Source organism: Athene noctua, chromosome 5, assembly GCF_965140245.1.
Source record: "Athene noctua chromosome 5, bAthNoc1.hap1.1, whole genome shotgun sequence".
Classification (NCBI taxonomy): domain Eukaryota; kingdom Metazoa; phylum Chordata; class Aves; order Strigiformes; family Strigidae; genus Athene; species Athene noctua.
The window spans coordinates 47,215,843-47,237,195 of record NC_134041.1 but is presented as its reverse complement, the minus strand read 5'-3'; the positions used below and the strand labels follow the sequence as shown (position 1 = coordinate 47,237,195).

The window sequence follows — 21,353 nt, the reverse complement described above, 5'->3', positions numbered from 1 at the left end:
AAAAGAATAAAGTATATAAGAGATGGGGGAACAATAAAGATGGCTATTCTGCTGCAAAAAAGTTGTCGTGTCCGTCTCTACTGCGACAGGGATGCATAACACAGCCTTCCCTGTCCCACCACCCTGTCCCAAACTGTAGCTGCCAGGCTGTCTCACCCGCTCGCAGTGGCTTTCCGTGATCACAGCCGGGAGCTTCCCGCTTCCCTGCGCACAGATCCAGGTCCTTTGGGCAGGGGGTGTGTGCGCAGGGGGGATCCCCGATGGAGCAGCCTTGGGCAGGGGGTGTGTTCGCAGGGGGGATCCCCGATGGAGCAGCCCTGTCTAGCCCTGGTGCCACCCCACAGGCCTGACCGCGGTGGGGAGCAAAGAAAGGGAAAGAAGGCGAGAAAAAGAGGAGGAGAGTTAAACAGGGGGCAGGACGGTGGGAAGAGCAAAGAAGTAGGGAGGGAAGGAAGAAAGCGGAAAAAAAGGAGGAGAAAGGGGAGGAGATGAAAGGCAAGGGGAGAAGGGAGGACCGGGCGGAGAGGAGGCGAGAGGCCGGGGAGGAGAGGAGGGAGGCAGCTCGGCAGAGAGGGACGGGACGGGACCCGGCGCCCCGCGGGCCATGCGGCTCCTGGCCGCGGCGCTGGCCGCCCTGCTGGCCACGGCCCCGGCCCCAGGTAAGCGGCACCGCGGGCTCGCAGCGGCCGGCGCCCAGCCCCGGGAGCGCCCTGCCGGGAGCGCCCTGCCGGCCGGTGCGGGGCGGTGCGGCGCGGTGCGGTGCGGGACAGCCCCCTCGGCCGCCCGCGGGACCCCTTCGCGCGTCCGCCCCCCCTCCCCCCCCCCCCCACCCCGCCGTCGGCACCGGCGAAGGGGCCGGGGCAGCGGCCCGAGCCGCGGAAGCGCCCGGGGTTCGGGCACCAGGAGAGGTGGGGGCTGCCGCCCGGGGGACGCCGGCAGCACCCCGCGAGCTGGCGACCCACCGCTCCCCGGCAGCCGGCCGGGCCCTCCCCCGCCGCCCCCCGCCCCGGGGTGGTCCCTCAACCCGCTCTGCCGCCGCCTTTCCGCGCTGCCGGCAGCAGCGTTTCTGTACGGCTTGCTGATCCGCAACTGTTTTTTTTTAAAAAAGAAAACCCTTCCCCATGCAGAAGTTTATGGAAATGTGTCCGCCGCCACCGTCTGTGCCAGGCGGGACAATGTTGAACTGCACAGTGTAACTGCAGGCAAAGCTGAGACAAAGGGATATCGGGCACTGTTTTTTCCACAGGTGACTAGATCCCATTGGCATTCAGTGGAAGTGAGACCCATAGGTCACTTGTAAAAACCCTTCTCCATTCAGTCAAGACCTTTTTGCCTCCAAAATCAAAGGTGCATCGGCCAGCGTTGTGTCCTAAAGCTGCAAAATGGACACAGAGCCCGGATATGAAGTTCAAGGTGCAGGGAGGGTTAGATGGGTGGGGGAGCCCTGCTCATTCAAGGTTAATAAGAGTTGAATTTGAATTTTCACCTCAAAAGGGCAGGAGAAAGTGGAGGCAGAGGTTTGGTTCAAGTCCATCTTTAGTCAGCGCAGAAGCTTCCTCTGAGAAGGAGCCTCTGACTCGTGAAACTTGCAGATGGATCCGTTCAACTAAAAACAGCTGGCTGTGTTTGGTGGCCTTGCTAGCCAGCTCCTAATCATTTTCATTTAAACAAGGAGCTTTGCTTCTTCCTGGCTTATCTGCTCTTCTTTTAACTGTAGAGAAGTCAAAATAAAGCAGGCTTTGACAGTAATATTTTTGCACAGAACAAACTACAACACTGATAAAAGTCATCCCATATGCTTCTGTCACGCATATCTGAGATCAGAAGGTAACTACCCTGATGACATGCCTCTCTAGTCCCTTAGCTATCAGCAGGGGCCGAAGAAAAATGCTGTCTCAGCCCTGAGGGGTGTGTTGTAGGTATTGCCTGTCAGTCTCCATGCAGGAAGGAACAGTGGCCTATATATAACACTAAACCTGGGTTGTGAGCAGTAGTGCACAGGAGCAACTCTGCTAGTATCTCCACCAAAGTAGCTGGGGTTCTTCCACAAAAACACAGCCATACTGAAACTGCTCACCAAACGTAAGGACGTAGCAGTGACTGTGGGTCCTTTGCTACCGTTCCAGCACAGGCAGAGGGGACAGCCCTGGCATAGACAGGTTTCTGGCTGCTAAAAGTGTAATTTGTTACTCCCGACAGTGCCATGAAAGTGTTTTGCTATATGATATGGCAGACAAGAAAGTCTAAACCTAGCTAATATTTTTAGTTGAACTGTTGTAAGCAGAAGTGGATGATTTTCAAAATACGATTTTTCAAAACAGAGTTTAGTTAGCAGTAACCTTCTTTGACTCCCAACAGTCTAGTGAGACCTGCAGGTGGAGGGTACCAAAGAAACAAACAGCTAAAACATCAGAATGGGCAACTAAGTGAGCTGGTTGCCAACAGGAGAGGTGTGTTTGATGATTAAGCACACTGCAAAGGAATCCTCAAGTTTTTGATTCACTCTCCCTTTTCTATAAATAGTTTCCCTTTCCTAGCGGAAGCAAGACTAAAACTCTTGTGGTGAGCTCCACCTGAGCAGCTACATCATGCTATACTCGGAAGGCAGAAGAAGAAAAACAGTGATTCCTCACTGGAAGCAGCAATCTGAAGTCTAGAAATTCAGTGCTCTGTTGGCACGCAAGCCTGCTCTCCAAGTTGTGGAGGAGTCTTCTGTCTTGGCAAGGAGCCCATTTACAAGGGTAAACCTCATGCTGAGGCTGATCCAGTGCCTACTGAAGACAGGAGGAACATTTCCATTAGTGTCTGGGAGCCCTGAATGAGACTTTTCCTTTCCACATAAAATGTAAACGACCTCTTTTCTCTAAAATCCACCACTGTTCCTGCTCCAATGGCAGTGGGAGGGTAGAGTCAAATGGACACTGTTTTTCTGTTTTATATAAAGCATCATCTGACACTGTTCAACATGAGATGAGAACAAAGTAAAAGATCAGGAAATTTCCAAAACTTTGCCCATTGCTGCACTTGCACAGCCACACCAATAGGAGCCACAGAAGAAAGATAAGGAGCTGGGTTCACACTGATCAGAAAACATGCAGGATGCAAAATTTGATATTTCCTTATAAAAAGGCATGTCCCTGGGGGGAAAGTAGAAGCCTTAGGTATAAAATGCCAATGTTTATATGAGTGTAAACAGCTAGAAAGGGATCAGAGACTCCATGTACAATGCTTCTTTATCTTCTTGCAGAGGCATCCATCATCACCAGATCTGAGTTCTTCTGTATTTTCTCTCGGGTACTTTTTGGCACAGGGCTCTGCCTAGTTTTGAATTAAGCAATAATTATTTTGCCTTTTATTTTGGGACTCTATTCCACAATTAATCCTAGCCAGCTTTTTCAAACAAGAAGTTCACATGTCAGGAAAATGACATAATTGTTTTTCTTTACAGTTTTCACGACACATTCATAATTTTGGTAGAAAAAAATTTTGTGTTTTTCATTTACCCAAGCCACATTTTTATAAAGGATTTATTAAACATTTATAGCCTAAGCAATTATGAAAACCCCCAAAAGTGTTGAAATTCTTAAACTTATTCCTTGTATACTGAACAGCACAACCTTCAAAATTTAATCTTACTTTATGGCAGAGGCAGCCATCTTATCCTCACATCTCCTGTAAAGCACAGGTCAGGTAACTCCAGCAAGTAATAACTGAAATTTCATGCCTGGAAAGCTTTCGGTGGTATTCAGCCTTTATTTTAAATGTCAACATCCTGTTCTACTTGTGTGCTTTCTACAACCCAAAATAATCTCTTGCTTTAGCACTTACATGAATTGTACACACAAACATGATGCACAGATAATTATATCAATAACCTAGGCCATGCTTAACTGCAGTTTCTTAAAGAAATTTTAAACCACCCCTTTCTTTATATAACTTATTTTCTCCTGCATAAAGAAAAATATCTACTTGGAAGAAAACCACCATTCAGTAGAGCCTTCCATTGAAATGACACAAAATAACTATTATACTATTAGTTTTCAGAGGGTTCTTTTTAAACAGCTTCAGTGTAACTTCTTTAATTTAGTGGATTTACTTTAAGAAAGGTGATACAATTTACCATTCCGTTTCATGGCTTCACTGCGGCCATAAAACCAGTGTCTCTGCCTCCAATACTCCTTCAGAAATAGAATGGAAATACTTTACTTGCTTATTTTGAAGATAAATATATGTTTGTGTTTCAGGAGCTGATGTCAGACAAGAGTCTCTGCCAAAATGCTCATCCCCTTTGTTAAAATGTTCCTAGCTGATGTGCTAGAAAAGTGTCCAGAAATGAAAAAATCATTCTCCCAGAGTTGCAGTTCTCATTAGTGTTTGAGTACAGTATATTCACATAACAGGAAGCTTAATATGCACATTTTAGAGGACATTTCATGCTTTGCAGAGTGCATTGCAGGGAGGGCTTGCTCACTGTTGAAATATGGCGCTCTCTCTAGTGGATGCTATCAGGCTGGTAGATTACATATTGCAAGTCATTTAGGGAACACAGTGGCACAATATACCACTGGTCAAAAATAGATCAGTCTCTGATATGACTAATAAGAACACTCTTAATGTACATTAGAAAGGAAATAAAATGAGTGTTGATTCCTATGCCTTGGAAAATCAGCCCAGCATAAATCATCTAGGTCAGGAAAGAAGAATCTTCCTCTAACGAACAGCTGTGGACTTCTTCCAACCTTCACCTATACTGGCTGTTGTTATAAGTAAAGCAGAGAGATAAACTGGTCTAAGCTAGGTTCATGATGAAGAACAGAAAAAACAGAGTCAGAAATTAATAGAACAATGGAATAATAATTTGTCCCAATAGGATCATGGTATATTTTGTTGTGCAAATCACGTCACATTAATTTGAATTTGTAGTCAGAAGGACTAATGTGACATATTTAACCCAGGCTTGAGATGACCATTTGATTATGACAAGGAGAATATTACTTAAGACAGAGGACATGGGGAACCGTAAAGTGAGGAGCTGGTTATGAGCATATAGGGAGTTAGTAGCCTTTCAGTGATCATCTAAGGAATAGGATCATGTAAGGTTTGCACAAATGATCTCTAAAAGAAGTAGACAGAAGCATGCATGTTGAAATCATGTGACCTATCCCAGTTTTATGCTAACTTGATGAGCACATAGGAAAAATTGAGGACGAAGTAACAAAAGTGAAGCAAAACTTGGTAAAGCAAAGTCATGTACTTGGGGATTAGTAAGAATTTCTTTGATACACTAGGAACTGAACCACAGGTGACAAAGAAGGAAAAATGCCCAAGTATATTATTTAATTTGAAATTGTCATATAGACATGAAAATATCATGAAAAGGACAACATAAATTCTGGGATATACCAGGCAAGGCATATCCCAGTCAAATCTGGGAAGTACTGTGACTGTTTCAAAGGACACTGTAGAGCTGCTTTCCAGAAACTTGTCTATAATTCCAGTCACCCACATTAAAAAAAAAAAAAAAAAAGTTTACAATCAAACCCAAAATTTAAACTGAAACAAATGCAGAGAAGGGCTACTAAGGGAAGGACTACTAGGGAAGTGAAGACACTACTTTACTAGACGAGACTAACAGCTTCTTTAGCTTAACAAAGCAAAGGCTGAGACACCGGATAATTGCTTTCTGCATGGAGTCAGGAAGCAAGTGCTAGAGAAGAAAACACTATTTAAACCTAAAGCTGGCGCAGGAACAAATGGGGATAAACTGGCTATTGAAACAATCTACCCTGGAAATCCTAGGAAAGATGCAATCTGTCAGAAAAGCTGGTTGTGGAACAGCTTTCCAAAAGACATTCTTGGCTCTTGCTCCAAGCTAGTTTTAGGTTAATGTTTGTTCAGACTGATGAAAGATTATGTGATGTTGGGCCTATGACAGCAACAAGGTATCCACTTCAGCCGTATCTTATTAATCAGTGACACGAAGAATACTAGAGCAGAGTCACTGAAGGAGGCCCTTATACTATTTTTAACATTCACAGAGACACACAAGATGTCACATTCTAAAATCTCAATAAATGGCTGCATCCTGAAAGAGTACCATCAGTTTACCTGCTGTAGATTTGCACGCTGGGACGGATTATGGTGCTGTTGTGCCAGAATGGAGGACTCTCACCATCTTTTCTTTCCTTTGCAGATGTTTGTGAGGCTTTAAATGTGACAGTCTATCCAGGACCAACAGTGCAATACTCTGAGGGAGATAATGCTACCCTTTACTGCCACATTTCTCAAAAGAGAAAGACCGACAATTTGCTGGCTGTGCGGTGGGTCTTCGCTGCATCACCTACCCAGGAGTATCTGATGATCAAAATGACAAAGTTTGGGTCTGTCCAGTATTATGGAAATTATACTCATCATTTCCACAAGCAAAGACTTCATCTTCTTAAAGAGAAACATGGAACTATGTACAAATTTCTTATTCTAAGCCTCCAGCAAACAGATCAAGGACATTATATATGCAAAGTCCAGGAAATTGGCAAACACAGGAATAAGTGGACAGCGTGGTCAAATGGCACAGCAGCTACTGAAATAAGAGGTGAGAGACTACTGATTTCAATCCTATCACTTGTCTTGTCCCATGATCCTTTTTTTTTCCTTTTTGCAAGTTCATCAAGAAGACATTTGAAGTTAGGTTATTTTTAAGTGTTATCTGTGAATATGAGAAGAAACCCCAATACTCAACTTCTTTACTTACATATTACAATTTAGACATTATTCAGCCCCTAATAAAATGTAAAGAAGTGAGAAGATTGGTAGATTTGTAGAAGATAGTCTATTTCCTTTGCCTTTTACCAGAATATCAGTAATTAAAAGTCCTTTACATTAAGCTACAGGTCTGTGGTGGGTTGATATTGGCTGGATGACAGGTGTCCACCAAGCTGCTCTATCACTTCCCTCCTCAGCAGGACAGGGAGGGAGAAAATAAGATGGAAAAAACCCCTCATGGATCAAGATAAAGGCAGTTTATTAAAGCAAAAGGAAACGCTGTGTGCGGAAGCAAAAGGAAAGATTTATTCTTTACTTCCCATGAGCAGGCAATGTCCAGCCACTTCCCACGAAGGAGGGCTTCAGCATGCATAGGGATTGCTCTAGAAGACAAACGTCATAATAACAAATGGCCACACCCCTCATTTTTCTTAGCTTTCATTGCTGAGCAGATGTCATATGGTATGGAATGTCCGTTTGGGTCAGCTGTCCTAGCTATGTCCCCTCCCAAGATCTTGCCCCTCCAGCCTATTAGTGGGGGGGAATGTTGGACAGACAGCCTTGATGCTGTACCAGCACTGCTCAGCAGCAGCCGAAACACCAGTGTGTTACCAACACCTTTCTAGCTACCAGTACAAAGCATAGTACTATGAGGGCTGCTGTAGGGAAAATTAACTCCATCTCAGCCAGACCCGATACAGGGTCTCTACAACTTTGCTAGTGGACATAAACAAATGCCATTATTATTTAAATACAAAGAGACAGAAACAAAGAGAAATTAACTTATTTTCTGAAGAATATGCAGTGGGACAGCCAGAAATAGAAGCATTATATTTTACATCTATGTTTTACCTCTTTCTTGATGTTTTAACTGCTTTTAGTTCTAGTCTATCAGCAGTTGATAAGTAGAATTTTTAGTATCACATCTATACTTTGCTTTATACCACTTCTAGCCAGAAAGCAGAGCTAGAAAATCAGCGACCAGCCTCTTACAGCCTCCCTCCTTCTTTCACCCTCCCTCCCTCTTTCAGCCTCCACTTTTTTCTGCCCTCTACCTCCCCCTGGCCTCCCACCCTGTTTCAGCCTCTCACCTTTTTTCCGCCTCCACTGCCGTCTGGCCTCCCACCTCTTTTCAGCCTCCCACCCCTTTTTGGCTCCACATTTTTCCGGTTTCTATTCCCCTTCCAGCCTCCTGAAGCTTTTTGGCACCCCCTTCATTTGGGACTTGATGTGCTCTTTGAAGAATTGAATGTCTTGAAGAATTTGCATCTATTGAATGCTTCGTCTCTCTGTCTTGTTCTCTCTTCCTGTCTTTTGTCATGCTCCACCTCTCTGTCTTTTTCTCTGTTGCTCTTGCTGTTTCCAGGCCAGCATCCTACTCCCTGTCTCTCTCTTCTGCTGTCGTCTCCTGCTGTCTGGCTCCCTGTCGCTCACCTCTCTTCTAGATGCCTCTGTGTGGCCTCCTCTCTTTGCTGATCCCTCTGGCCTGCTCCCTGTCGCTGGCTTGGCGCTCTTTCTCCACCTCTCTGCCTCGGTCCTGTCCCTCTCCTCATCTCTTGGTTGCTATTGTTTCTTTCTCCATCACTGCCTCACTGCCTGTCCCTTTTCTCTTCTCTCTGTCCTCCATCCTCTCTCAGACATTTTGCCTGTAGAGCTGCATACCACTCTCTGTGGTGCTCTTTCCCGCTATAACCCTGTGCCGAGCTCCCTGTGCCATTCTGTCCTGCTCCGTGGCCTTTTCCCTCTCATCTTGTAGCCTGTCCCGATCCCTCTCCCTTTCTCCTTCTCTCGCTCTCTCATCCCCTCAATCCCTCTGCCTTCTTGACCATCTCTTGCTCTCCCTCCTTCCCACCTTCCTTTCCCCCCACATGTGATTTTTCTCTCTGCCTTTCTGGTCTCCACTCATCATTATCTCTCTTCCTTTGTCTTGCTTCATGACCCTGTTTTTCTTCCACCATGCACCTGGAGGACTCCTTCCTTTTCTAGTGATTTCTCCATCTCTAATTCCCCCACAGCCTCTCACCCTGTTTTGGCTTCCCAGCCCTTTTCAAACTCTAATGCCCATCAGAACTCGCACCCCCTTCCAGCATCTACTTTGTTCTGGCCTATATTTGCCCTGTGGTCTCTACTTTCCTGCAGCCTCCCACCACATTTTGGGGCCCCCAAAACAGTCTCCCTAAATAGTGCCTCCTGTAACACCACTCCTCTTGAAATAGTCCATCCTGTAAAAGCTCACCATCTGAAATAGTCCCCCTCAAACTAGTGCCCATCTGAAATGTTGGAGTTTCATCCCCAAGCCCCAAATTAAGATTGCCATAATGGTGATTCCCACAGCCCTTCACAAATGGGTGGTGAGTTTACCTTTAAGCTTCCCTCCAAGGTGTGGCCAGCCTGGCAAGGAGAGCCATTAGGTAAATGAGCCCCAGGTGTCCCCCATTAAGTAAACAGAGATCAGGTGTCCCACTTAGGGATAAAAGCTGGGACCACTTGCAGGAAGAGGGGAATGTGTGTGAGGTGGATGCAGTTTACAGGGTTTTTTGTTGGGGAAGGATCTCCTGCTTCCCTGGAACTGGCCTCCAGTCAGGTCTGGCTTTTGTAAACATGGGCTCTGTAGAGATCTGTTATGGAGTTTCCTTGGTCTTATGTGTTTTGCTTGTTGACCTGGTTGTCTCCTATCTCTTCTCTTGTCTTGAACTTCAGACTTCAGATAAAGAAATGATGAGTAATGAGTGAGGGTTTTGAACCAAATTGAATACAAGCCTTCACTCTGGGATGGATCAGCTCAAATCTAACACCATTACAGCTATACTTTCAGAGATGGGTGAAACTGGATTTAGAGAACAGACTTCTTTGAAGAGGTGGTTGAGCTCAGCAGTTGTGCCATTAGCACTAGCTGGCAAACTAGTCCTTCCCTTGTGGCTTTATAAACAGAAAAATGGATTTCCTGTAGAGCCAACTCTAAAGATAAGTCAAAAATCAAGGGTGGCTGCTTGGTCCATGGGTTTGGAAATTCAAGAAGCTCATCCTGCAATCACAGAAAAACTTGTGGGATCAAACTCTACTTCACAAAGTTTCAGCCATTCCTGTTTATGCTAAATTTATCACTGTGTTTAGACCTCAAATGTTATCCCTGTAGATGGGAAACCCTAATCCCACTTACTTTATGTTTTTGCAAAAATGGCCCTAGCTCTTCTCTAAAAGCAATTCTGGTCTGAGGTTAACTCCACTGACTACAGGCCTTTTCAAGATGTATTTGAACATGTTTATGTAGCCTTAATCCAAAGCACATTCCCTCAATGCCAGCTTCACTGATATAATTCAGGTTTCTGTATTACTTTTGGCTTATAAACACAGCAGGGAGAGAAATGTGATGGTAAAAAAAATAATATTTTTGAGTGTATGATCCCTTGTGGATAGCTTTCAGGTATCACAAGCTTTCACTTTGATCTATCAGAAGTTTGAGAACAAAGATGTGAAAAATACAATATAATAAGAGAGAAAGAGTAGCTTTGCATTGACCAGCAATGTTTAAATCTCTCTAGAGAAATGATGACATCAACATAATGTAATTAGCAATTTATTCCTAGCAATGATGAAAGAGAGTAATGATCTAAAGCTAAAGTTTTGTTTGGATTAGTAGCAAAGACCATGGATCGCTTTTAAACAACAGCAAGAAAATACTATTCTAAGCCATTTGATGTTATTTGGCATCAAAACTTGTCTTAGAGGCTTGGAAAACCTCTAAGACATTCATATGGGGTTTCCTCTGCTTCCTGGTTGCAGACAGAAATATAAATAATGACAGAGCAGGACCCAAGTCCAAATGGGAACCCCAACCCCTTACCTGTCTCCACCAGGGAAATGCCCACACCTCCAACACCTGGATCCAGGCTTTGTACCTCAGCCACTCTTTTGCACAGAAGACCACGGAACCAGGACTTAAAGGAAAACTTCTCCAAAGTTCATTAGACTCCTAAATACAAATCACTAGAGCAATCAGTACCATGGGTCAGAAGTGTAATCCTGCAGCCAGAAGTCATCTGTAATCCATAACCTGGTATCCTAAAGAAACCAAAGCTTTCATGATCACACTATCAACTAGTCTGCCCCCTTTTGAAACCACGTGATGATTTTAACAAGATAATGGTCTTAAAAATACTGAGGTTGTACAAGTAATGTGAAATTGACTGGGAGGAGGGAGAGAAGATATGTATGAACTTCCTCACTGAACCAAAGCTGTAAGAACAAAAAAGGTAATTATTGTTCCTGAGCTGCCATGTGCCCAGTGACCTTCCACATCGCAGTCAGTAACTGGGGCTCCTGGACATACCACAGGAGGAATCCAGTACTAAGGTGGTTGTGGAGAAGGGAGCCATTTGGGTATGGAACACAGAATTCATTAGCTTCACAGCTCAAAGAACAATTTGTTGTTTGATTTTTGTTGCTGTTTTCACTGTTTTGTTTTTAAACAGGGGGGCGTAAAAACACTAGAGCCCAACAACTCCTGAACTCACCATCTTAATCTCTGGAGGGCATTAAGTTGTACAGGCACTGACCTCATGTTTAGTGGCTGGAGCCAAGACACAGTGGTTAGTCTTGTAACCACACAGGGATATGAAATTAAACTTTATTACGTGCATGATTTAGCCCTACAGACTTCAGGCATTAGCTTGCTTCATGCTCAGCGGTCGTTATGCCCTGCTGTTCCTGCACAGAGAAGTGGCTCCCTGCATTCTATCCCTATCTCTTCCTCCTTTGCTCCTCTAGATTTGGCTTAAAGGAGAGATTCAGTCACAGTCACTGGCAAGCAGGAAGACTGATCATCCCCACTGCCTCAGCCTCCCACCTTTGGGAAGGGGCAAAGCTGGCAACTGGTGTGGGGAAGGGAAGTCAATATTATCATCTCAACCCACAAAGAACAAGTGGTTCAAACGCTGTGCCGGGGAGAAGAGGAGAAGCTGAGAGTAATTACCAGGTGTTATTACTTCCAATAGCACCTTAAATGGATGTTCAGGGCTGAAGCTTGAAGGCCTACAAGCAGGGCTAGGAGACCACCATAAATCCCAGAGTCTTCTAGAGGATAGACTACATTTTTTTCCAGTGCTTTGGAGAAGAATTTCTGAGGATAACTTGAGGGAAAGGAGGTAAAGGGGGCCCGGTCTGGTGTCAAGAGACCAAGAGAAGGAGGAGAAGAGTGCTCTTTCAGCTGTGGGTTTACACTATACTGTCCATTCCCCTCAAATCCTCTGCACCAGACCAGGTAGATGTCTCCAAGAGTAGTACATTGAAAGATTGAATGGATAACAAGTAATGTGTTTTTTGCAAGAAGGACTTGCAAAATAGATGGAGAGATGTGCTCAAGGAATGCAGAACAACTAGACTTGTGGGAAGAAAAAAAAAGATAAAAAAAAGAGAAAATCATATGGAGAATAATTTTTAGGATTTTCCTACGAAAATGTAATTTTATAGGGCGGGTCAGCAGTTTAAAGAGTATTTTCTTGGTCACTGAATGTTGGTATTTCTTAAATGCCTGTAGTGAAACATACGGATTTGTCAGAAGCGCTTGGAAAGGGAATGACAAGTTCCAGGTAAATGGCAGCAAAACAAAAAGCAATACAAAATATTGTCAGACCACCTGTCATACCCCTCCTCACAAAAAGCCACAGTATAAGATTTCATAGCTGCTCAGGCTATTGGTATCTATAACACAGAAACGTCTCATTGCTCTTCCTAGCTAAAGTGTGGGGTTCAGATCAATTTAGTTATTGCAAAGAAAACAGACTGTAACTTCTCAGTCCAGCCCTTAAATTCTATTTTTTCCCCTGATTTTTAGTATAATTTATGAATACATAATCAAGGTGGGGATTTGAAAGTCATGACTTCATCTTTCTCACACTGTCTGGTCAGCTGTATTCCTTCCCTCTGCTTCAGAGGTAACCCAGAGCAGAGAAGGAAGCCTGAGGCAAGGGAGGAGGAAGGCAGGCTCACCGGCAGAGTAAACACAGGACAATATGCCCTGTGGGGATCTGAGGCAGACACCGCCCCCCCCCCCCCCAAGAGCATTCTAATTCTACATCCAGATTAAAGAGACTAAAAGACATCTGAAAAATTACGTATCTTTAAATGCCATAGCAACTGTTTTACCGCTAAAAGCCTCTTTATGGGAAACAAAGGACTGCCTTAGCTGGCATTTGGTTAATGCACTGTGAGAGTACAGGACTTGCTACACATGGGAGGGAAAGCAACACTTTTCAGCGTGGTGATAAAATCTCCAATTTCCCCAATGGTAACACTTGGGCTTTTCAAGGTAATTTTCTTCCAAACACATTTTGTATTTTATTTTATGATTGGTTACACTTTTTATTGCAAAGGGATTTACTTACATTACAGTTAGATCCGGGATGCAACAAAAGGAGCAATACAAATTGCCTGAAGCATTTGGATACTTAAATTGTACTGCTTGCGCTTTATCAAATAAGGTAGCAGTGTTCAAACATATCACAGTTGCTGTCTAGTCTAACATTTTGTTCCAGTTAATGTGTCTGCAGTTATGCCCAAATTCAAAATACTATATGCTAAAGCACCAGGCAAATTTCTTGCAACCTTGTATGTCAAGTGGATGCAGAAATAGCATTTAGGTCCCTTTTCTTGTTCACACAGGAAGAGGAGCTCACTGTGTAAGACACAGATTTCTGGAGGGAATGGAAAACAGTCATTCTGCTTCTTCAAAATCTGGCTTGCTCTTGAAGCAGAAAAATCCTGGGTTAGGTCAGTACATAGACATTGTCAGCCATGCTATTAACTTATATTCAGATTTTGTTATTTGCTGGCAAGTTTGCCGCTATGAATTTGTGTAGACCATTAAGAAGTTGCAAATGCATTTTCTTGCAACACATTAATTTATACAGATACACATACTGGAGTTGTGGAAAAACGATTTATTTACACACTACTGTTCCTTAATGTGTAATGATGGCAGTTAAAAGTTTAGCTACATATCTGGCTTCTCCTTTAGGGACAGAATACATTTCTTCAGAAAAGAAGCCTCATCTGATGGGGATGGAGTCCTCACAGTCTTCTGTTCATGGACTCGTGTCAACTACAGCAACTCTGTAGTGTTTTCAGAAGGCCCAGATGAAATTTGAACTGTTGCAGTTTGCCCCTTTAGGTGTAGTGAATACAAGACATCAAATAGGATTTATAAAAAGGCTACTCTTAAGTCTTGGTAGTAAAACCAAGAGAAATCCATGTCCTGATGTTGCCAAGAAGTGTCTTCTACTCCAGCCATGCAACATCTTTCCTCTAAGCTAAGGTGAACCTTTTCCCCTTCCCCCATCTTCCTATCAAAGGCATTTGTTCTTTTCCTGGGCTTGTGTGGTCAACGTTAGCCTAAAAACAAGTTAGTGATCTTAATTTTAGTACAGAATACACCAGAAACAGTTTATTTGAGGAAAAAAAAGACATCAGGAAGATGGTTCTCCCACTGCCTTCCTATCAGAAGACTCAAAATAGTGGGTGGCCTTCTCAGAACAATATGCAGCACCTCCAAATCATCATTTAGAGTTGGGTAATCCCTCAAACCCACTATGCAAGCTACTGCACATCTCTTAGGGAGAGCAATATCTGTTCCAAATGGATTACAATTCAAGAGAAGGGACTACATGTAGGAGGACAAACAGAAAATTAGGCAGTCCAACTCTAATCTTATTGGCATGGGCAACACAGACAAGTGGAGATGATCACAGCAACCTGTCTTGTTGAGAAGTTTATGTGTCAGTTTCCCATAGAACTGACTCTGAGTTCTATTAAATATTAGTCACATGTGGCGTTTGACAGTAAGAATGTTGCAAGATACAGGAATGCAAGATTACTTTTTTTTCCCCCAAAAAAATGAACAAAAGCCCTTTTTTTTCAGGGAAGTTATTCTAAAATACTTGCCAAAACTCTACATGTGTGATGCTTTCATGTAACAAATGGTAACGAGTAAATTTGTTTAAATATTTATCACAGCTGAACAGATTAGTCCTGAAAGCACTTCCATATCCATTGAATTAGCCCTACACCTCACATCCCTACAGGGCATTCCTTAATGAATTCTCTTTCCAGTAAGATACTTGTACTTTAATGATTTGGCACGTGAACCTCTCTTAGAGGTCCAGACCTCATTGGCAATCTGGAGGACATCCAGACTCCTATTCCATTGCAATGACTGCTAGCTGAAGAAAAATCATGGATTAACATAAGTGACATCATCTAATCTGATGTCATCAAAAATGCCACTGTGCATAAACAATGTGGCTGAGGAGAGCAGAGAGGGTTTTTGAACAGTGATCCAGCAGTCAGAGAATTTGGATTCTGATGCTAGGTTGTACAGCTGTTACGATATGGACATTCATCCATTTGCCCACAGCTCTGTAGTCTATTTCTCCTTCTGAAACAGAATTCTGTACAAAATCTGTAGCTATTTTTCCTCTTAATTGAGTTAGAACATAGTCATTCACCCTTTTTTCTAGGCTATAAAAGTGAGCTGGTACAGTCTTTCTTCTCAGGATAAAACTCTCACCCATAGACAAGGGAATTACACCAGCTGAGAACAGCTATTGTGCACTCAACAGTCAGTGGCCATTGATACAGTAGTGACAGAGCAGTTTATATTAGTTAAGATGTTCAGCCTAGGCTGTTCCTACATCTAAGCTAAGTCCACTGAGAGTAACGCTTTCTAGCTCAGATATGTAATTTCTGAAGCAGTTGGACATACTTCAGCAAGTCCATGCACCTATGGGTGGGTTTTTTGCAGGTAGGCAGGTATCACATCCATGTATCTTTAAAAGGAAGGGCATAGTAGCCAACTTCTGAGTGAAGTAAGAAGAATAAGAATATATGAGCATTTCTCTTCCTTGGGGTCTTTCAATGTATTGTTTGGGTGCAGTTGTAGGAATTACAGGGAAGTTCAAACTGCCAAGGGACATCCACAAGAGCTTTGGAAGGAAGGCAAGTTGAAAAAAATCAGAGACCTACAGAGTCAGGTCTGAAGCTGGGGAAGTTCTATCATGTTGGCAGAGATAACTTCAGTGCCAAGTATTGCTAGAATGACTTCCTTGTTTTTTAAAAAAGGGGTGTGTAATGTGGCTGACTCCAAGTCAATTCTCAAGAAGCCTTCAGAGCTGTGTCCTTCATTAAAGCTACTGCTCTTCCAATTTTTTTTTTTTTCCTTAACTTCTAAGACTTGGAAGTAGATTACAGTGTTAAAAATCGTTCTTAATATAGAACCACAAGGGAAGATAAATTCCTATCCTCTTGAGCAAAAGTTATTCATCTTGTCTCTCAGAAGCAGGCTGGTTTGGGACAGAAACACCAACTGCAACCCTAGAGGTACGAGTTCTGGGTAACTGAGAACGAAGAGTTAGAATAAAACCACCTACATACAGCATTAATGGCAGCTTTTTCCCTGGGATACTCACCCCAAAGCCATTACAGACCTTACAAGCACATAGCCACCCTATTCTAAGGCCTAAAGTGTGTTTCTATTCTCTTGCTATTCTTCACTGCTTTTAACTTTGTAGTGAAGAGCCACACATTACATATTCCCAGAATAAAATGACAACAGGGGGGCAGTCTCAAGCCACATGGCACTTGTGGGGGCTGCCAAGCCAGATGAGATTTGCTGAAGATATTTTTATATGGCTGTCTTATAACTGAAGTGTTTCACTGAAAAGTAATTATCCTGTGAGATAAAGCAAGATCTTGGTCTATTGAAGTCTAAGGCGGAACTACATTTATTTCAAGAGGTCGCAACATTTTATGCCACACATTTTCAGTACTTGTCATGTTTTCTTTGCTTTTCTCAGTGATTTCACCAAGATCTTCTGATGATCCCACTTTGAAGAAAAAACATGAGGCTTGGAAGTTTTTTGAAGGTAAAGATGCATCTAACTGCTATATAAGATATTAGTTAAGTCTAATGCTACAGGACAACTAAATCCCTGATTGCCCCACCTATTTTTCTTTTTTCTGTGCAAACTCAGGCCTTGCCTGAGAAACTATCCCACAGAGTATAAGGGGTGCTGGAGCAAAGAGAATGGAAGGCTCCAGCTTGAGTTTCTCATGTATTTGTTATGGTCAATGAGAAAATAACATATGCCTGGCTAATCACACAATGCAAATGCAGACCCTTATCCAGGAAGGTGTTAAGCATGTCTGAAGAGGTACCAAGCACTCTATGCTCCACTAACCTTAGAAACCGTTCACCTAACATGCTCTGCACTGCAAGAGCAGCTTAAAGTGCCCTTAAGTTTCAAAGCAAGCAGTATTTTCTGAGTAGATTAGTGGACAACTGTTCCAGGAGACCAAAATCCAGAATTTGCACAGAGTTGGAATTCCCTCCTCCTCCAACCCCAACCTGAAGCACCAGTGAAGCACCAGCATGGCATTTGTAGCTGCTCCATTGCCTGCCAGGCAGGAGTACTTGCTTGCAGGATGGTTTTGATTCTGTGGGGAGTGTTGCTGTTTAAATCACAATTTAAAAACTATATTGTTGTAGTGTGCAAGGGGAAAAAAGCAGAAATCTTCAGGTCAGGCGTCTAGTTTCAGCAATGCTATTTTCTGCAAGAACACTTGACCTCTGAGGCTTAGTTTCCTCTCTGTGAAGCAGGAAAGAAGCCAATATATCTCCCTAAGGACATTTCAAGACATCAATGGGTAGAGCATCCTTAAAGTACTCTATTTAGAGTTCTAGTAAAAGCAGAAATAAGTCATTAAAGATTTCTTCTACTGAACAAAATACTCCATCTTGATCTGCCATGGTACAGCTCCTGTCAGGTCCACTGGGAGTGTGCTACAGCACCTGAATGAAAGCTATAAAGGGAGGCTGAGGCTGTAGATTGTAAAAGGAAAAAAAAAAAACACCACAGAAATTTCAAGCCAGTGCTGCCACCAGAAGAAACAATCACAAATTTTCTTCCTTCTTCCTCAGCCAGTCAGCACTCCCCCCACTGCCACTTTTCTTGGTTGTTTTTTTTTAAAAAAAGTACAGCTGTTTGAACTGGGTTATAATCCAACTGAAGTCTTTTGGGGTTTTTTGTTTGCCACACTAAAAAAAAAAATAAAAATGGAAAGAAAAACACCCAAACCAGCCCTTTCCTTTCTCCTGAAAGTAAGCCCTCTTAGGTGTAGTCACACCTATTTGCATTTATGAAGACTTCAACCAAATTTTAAATTGAGCAGAGTAGTATATGAAAGTTTCAAGGGGGTTAAATTACTTCTGAACTGTTACTCTAAATCTTTTGGGCTGGGGTCCATTTAGATTTTGTAGATGTAACTTTTTTCTATCCTGTAAACATGAAGCATACAGCTGCCACACTGATGATCATCTCTGCTTGGCTTTCAGATCTGTATGTGTATGCAGTGTTTGTGTGTTCAATAGGAATCATCAACGTCCTCCTTTTTACACTGGTCATTCTTTGTCAGTCACTTCTGAACAAGAGGAGATCCACAGGTGAGTGAAATGTCATTCTTGCTGACTTCAAGGCCCTTACTGAAGAGGGAGAGGGGGAAGAAGGAGAATGTAGAAAAAGTAGGAAAAAGATCTCCTTGCCTTGGTTTTAATAAAAACAAAAGCAAATATTGGTAGAAAAAAAATATTTCTGCCAGCAAAACTAGAACAAGGGCATTTTGCTCCCTTTGAATAGCTATTTCATTTTAAATTTGCTTTGGACTTTTCAAAATCTTTCAGCTTTGCATAAATATAAATTGAAGGTTGTTGGAACTTCTTTCAAAGAAAATGAAGAGCTGTATCATTAGATTGCATTCTGATCAGATCTAGGTAAAATTTTGTACGACTAACATTTCTGCAGAGGTTTAGAGGGGTTTCAAAGCAGTCTTAGCCTTTTCTGTTTTCTTCTCCCTTCCTGACTAGCTGTCAATATTCTTGGGAATATGGGGGTTGTTGTTAGCACCCTCTCATTTGTAGCATTCTTTGAAACCAAAGCATTGTTGCATCATTCAGATCTGCCTTTTCATAATAATCTTTCAAGGTCAAGGATTACTGTTTCATTCTTTTCCTCACAGAGGGTTTATCAGAGAGGTTATATCTGCATGAAAGCAGCCCTGTTGTAATCAAAAGTGCTATTTGGGATCTGTGGAGTTGCCAGTGCAGGCTCTACTTTCATTTTGGTTGAAGAGTTGTTTATTTGGAGACCTCACTCAAGTTGTGAGGATGATACCAGCATGCTTAGCAGCCACCATGTTAGTAGGAGAGCATAAGGACCATCTTTGAACAGAAGCTTTCAAAAAGAGCTTGGTTAGTGATTTGTCCTGTTGATGACAGGAGAGAATTGTGACTTTGCTGCCTCTTCAGCACTACACACATACCAGAAAGGAATGAGTGACTCAGATACACGAGGGAGAAGACATGTAAACTAAAAATAGGTGTATAGAGAAGTCCTTGCCTGACCACAAACACATTTCAGGCTGCAGTTCTGTCTTGCTGGTAGTACGCTAAGTAGAGTAACTCTGATGCCAACTGAACCCAACAACTCTGCTGGCCAAGAGGAAGGAGCAAGATCAATGTTATTCTTCTTACCCTGTTAAGTGATGACAAAGGTTTTGTGCCAAGGGAGTACCCACACTTAAGTATGTTGATCATGGTGAGTCACCCTGAAGCCACAAGCACTAGACACACTGAAGTATCCTGGTTTTTCTTGGTCAGACATTGGGCTAGATTTTACTTCTGGTTTTGTTGATTTATACTGGTGTAAGCATACAAGCAGCTTGGAGAAAAGGTCTCTTTACATTGAACCAGCACCAATTAAATATAGAAATAATACAGAATACAATATAGAATAAGCATATACAACAGAGAAAAAGTAATTTCTTCTGAGCTGCTAAATCCTTTCTTCACTACCCTAATACCTGAATAATTGCAGGCTTCACCAAATATTTATTTAGATTTTTAACATTATCCAGTAAACACTGGCAGTATTAAACTTATAGAGTCAATGGAAATATAACATAATAAAGCTTAGCAGACAGGCACTCAGTATACAATGATAAGATTTTCAGGCAAGTCTTTCAGCTAGGACCTCCTGATCAAAGTATTTTCCAGAGCCATATTATTGGCTCAGCATCCAGTCAAACATCAGGAAATTATAATTTCTGAAGCAACAGTGGAAGAAGCATCAGTGACACACAGTCTCCAGCAGCCCCATATTGCTTTTTCTCCCCATAGCCTCTGGGCCATGGCAGCAAGCTCAGCCCTGAACCTCTACCCCAAGGAGAAGCAGTTCCCTGGGAGGTGCTGTTTCCACTCAGCCATATGGACATGGGGCACAGAAGCCCCCTCCTCCCTCAACATTCATCTACCCTCTCTAGAGGCACCTTCCAGAGGTTACATTCTGACCACAGGATACCTACCCTGTCAGCCAACAGCAGTGCTCTCTTCTTCAGACTGTTAGAATAAGGCATCCTTCCTCAAAAAGCATTATCTCACCTCCTCTCCATACTCATCACTCTGTACCTCCATCCTGGGCTGCACTAGGTAGATGCTAGTATTCATGTGAAAAGAGCCTGCAGTGAAATCATGAAGTCCTTGAGAAAAGGAGAAAAGACAGGGGCAGCAAAGCAATCCTCCCTCTGCATCTCCCCAAGCCTCCCAGCGCAGCCTTCTTCCACCTTCAGTGAGGTGGTTGTCATGTCATCTTCCTCAGAAGCCTAGCTTCCCCTCTTCCCCTTGAGACCAGGTCACAGGCCCAGGACAAATAAAACTATAGTATCTCCTTATCTTACCTTGCTGGGTAAATCTCCATCAAGGCTCCTTGCTGAACCTCTCCAGTCACCCCACCCCTCTCAGACACCAGCAACTCCCTTTGCTCTCCCACCGCTCCAGCTTCCTCCCCCAGTTCTTCAGCTCTAATACAAGGAGGAAAACCCGCCCTGCCCTGCCCTGCTCCACCTGCCACGTACAAGTTGTGGAGGCAGTCACCTAAGTGAGCACAGGGAGAAGAGGGAGGGAAAACTCTGCCCAGCCCTCTACAAGAACAGCCCAGCCTGGGACAAAGAGCAACTCATGTCAGAACTAAAAGTTGGGATTTGCAGTAGATGATGCTGGAGATGATCTGTCTGGAGTGCTTGTCTGTGAAACCTGAGCAGATCCTGGCTCACCTCAGCACTCTGACATGAGAAGGGTAATACTGAACCCAGTTCCTCACCAAAGATGTCCCTCAGTTTGATTGGATTGGCACTGCAGCTGAGGCTGGCCCATAGCACAGGGCAACTATGTGACCCTGTGGGAACCTGTGTTGCAGCTGGCAACCCCTCTGTGATTTTGATAGAAACCTATGCCCATTTGCTACAGGAGTGGTTGCTCTTCCCAAGCCCTGGTTCAAAAGCTTGAAGTATTGTAGGGCAAAACAAAATAATACATACCTAATGATGTTCAAAAGCATGTCAACAGTGTACATAAACATCCTCTTACTTCTGACGGGTCAGGCCTACTCTTCTGTACATCTGAAAAAGTCCAGATGGATAGATGGATGAACTGTCTTCATTGGCTTAGACATGGGTCCTGTGTTAGCCCCAGTTACTAGTGCTCTAGT

At 43.2% G+C, this 21,353-nt stretch overlaps 1 protein-coding gene across 2 annotated transcripts in view; it reads left to right on the top strand.

Annotated features, from left to right (window-relative positions):
- Nucleotides 1-507: 507 nt before the first annotated feature.
- Nucleotides 508-21,353, top strand: part of VSTM4 (V-set and transmembrane domain containing 4) — a 44,356-nt gene continuing 23,510 nt past the window's right edge. For both annotated transcript variants that reach the window (XM_074908355.1, XM_074908356.1), the window contains exons 1-4: nt 508-659; nt 6,194-6,592; nt 16,611-16,679; nt 18,149-18,256. In XM_074908355.1, coding sequence (XP_074764456.1) covers nt 605-659; nt 6,194-6,592; nt 16,611-16,679; nt 18,149-18,256 — 631 coding nt within the window. In that variant the 5' untranslated portion in view covers nt 508-604. The remainder of the gene's footprint in view (nt 660-6,193; nt 6,593-16,610; nt 16,680-18,148; nt 18,257-21,353) is intronic.